This window comes from Eriocheir sinensis, unplaced genomic scaffold (assembly GCF_024679095.1).
Source record: "Eriocheir sinensis breed Jianghai 21 unplaced genomic scaffold, ASM2467909v1 Scaffold185, whole genome shotgun sequence".
Taxonomy (NCBI): Eukaryota; Metazoa; Arthropoda; class Malacostraca; order Decapoda; family Varunidae; genus Eriocheir; species Eriocheir sinensis.
In genome coordinates this window covers 105,747-107,500 of record NW_026111239.1, presented here as the reverse complement: position 1 = coordinate 107,500, position 1,754 = coordinate 105,747, and the positions used below count along the sequence as shown (strand labels likewise).

Genomic DNA, 1,754 nt, shown 5'->3' with positions numbered 1-1,754 from the left:
ATTTGAGTTTGATCACGACGCTGTGTACTCGCCCGGTGCTCACAGAAACTCGCCACCACTCGGCTTTGCGCCTCTCTTGGCACGACTTCTGCTGCGGGAGTTGGTGCCCCGATGTGTCTGTCCCTCGTAGAAATGCTTTGTTTCGTATCTGGGCGGGACGTGGCTGCTGGCGTTGTGCTGGCGGTGCTGTGAGTGGCGGCTGTTGGTGTAGTTGTGTGCAGCATACCAGCCACTGTTTTGCTGGAAGGAGTCGTTGCTCCGCTGTGCCGGCCTCGCGAGGTGCCGAGGTGCGCCACGCAGCGAGTTAGAGGCGGATCTAACGGGCTGCTGGTAAGGCCTCGAGGTAAGTTGGGAGGCTGAGTGACTTGGAGCGGCGCGGCGTATCTGAAGGTGTCGTGGCCACGGTACACCTCACGTTCCTTAACGGGGGCGCGGAGGTTACCAAGGTTGAAGCGCACATGTCCTGGACAGGTGGACCGTGGCATCTTTTCTTTCTTCAGGATACCTTTAGGAGACTTCCCTTCAGTAGTGGTATTCATTTGTGCACAGCGAGCTGCTCCAACTGTTTGCTGGTGTCGTGTGTTGTGTTTCTTTACCGCGTCCTTTGCTGACCCTTTCTGTGGCTTCACTGTTCTCTCCTTTCGCCTTTCCAGCTCAGGACGAATGCTGGAGAGAGGAAAGCCATACCTGAAGTAGTCGTAGCCACAGTACAGTTCACGATCCTTGACGAAAGTGTTCAGGTTCTGGAAGTTAAAGCGCACACATTTATGAGCGGTGCTGGCCGTCTTTCCTTTCTTGAGGATCCCTGTGAGATGTTGTGGCTCATTGATTTTGTTGTCTGCATCTGTTGCTTCCTCTGTTACTGTTTTCTGAGCCTCTGGCAGTTTGTTTACTGCTTCCTTTGGTGGCTCTTCCTGTGGCTCCACTGCTCTCTCCTTTAGGCTTTCCAGCTCAGGACGAATGCTGGAGAGCGGGAAGCCATACTGGAAGTAGTCGTAGGCACAGTACAGCTCACGATCCTTGACGAAAGTGTTCAGGTTCTGGAAGTTAAAGCGCACACATTTATGAGCGGTGCTGGCCGTCTTTCCTTTCTTGAGGATCCCTGTGAGATGTTGTGGCTCATTGATTTTGTTGGCTGAATCTGTTGCTTCCTCTGTAACTGTTTTCTTAGCCTCTGGCAGTTTGTTTACTGCTTCCTTTGCTGGCTCTTCCTGTGGCTCCACTGCTCTCTCCTTTAAGCTTTTCAGCTCAGGACGAATGCTGGAGTGAGGGAAGCCATATTTGAAGTAGTCGTAGGCACAGTACAGCTCACGAATTTTGACGAAAGTGTTCAGGTTTTGGAAGTTGAACCTGATCATTTTCTTGACCGGTGTTTGAGATGCGTCCCGCTGTTTGAAGCTGCTGATAAGGGGCATCTTTTCCGGTGGGCCGGTAACGGCCTTGCTCCTGCTGGAAGGAGCGTCCCCAGCCGTGCCTTTGTGCCCGGAGGGGAGCTCATCGTATACCTCCTTTATTTTCTCTCTCTTGACCATGTGCAGAGTAATTACGAGTTTGAACCCTCTTGCCATGGCTCTCCAATTGCGTGCAGTCTTTTTGTGCGACTGTTGTATCATCCAGTGGCTTCTGGACCTTCTCTCTCTTCACCAAGTGGATTGTGATGATGAGAGTCTGACGCCTCCTGCCAGTGGCCTCCTTTTCGCCCTTCCCCACCACCCCATCAGCATCCAGCAAGGTGTCGGAGGGGATCTCCTCCT

At 52.9% G+C, this 1,754-nt stretch overlaps 1 protein-coding gene across 1 annotated transcript in view; it reads right to left on the bottom strand.

Annotated features, from left to right (window-relative positions):
* Positions 1-1,545, bottom strand: part of LOC126990651 (uncharacterized) — a 1,798-nt gene extending 253 nt beyond the window's left edge. The window contains exons 1-2 of the mRNA XM_050849328.1: positions 985-1,545; positions 1-687 (exon numbers count right to left, since the gene is read on the bottom strand). The exon at positions 1-687 is cut by the window's left edge and continues 253 nt beyond it. Of these exons, the coding sequence (XP_050705285.1) occupies positions 1-687; positions 985-1,532 (1,235 nt within the window). The 5' untranslated portion in view covers positions 1,533-1,545. The remainder of the gene's footprint in view (positions 688-984) is intronic.
* Positions 1,546-1,754: the final 209 nt, after the last annotated feature.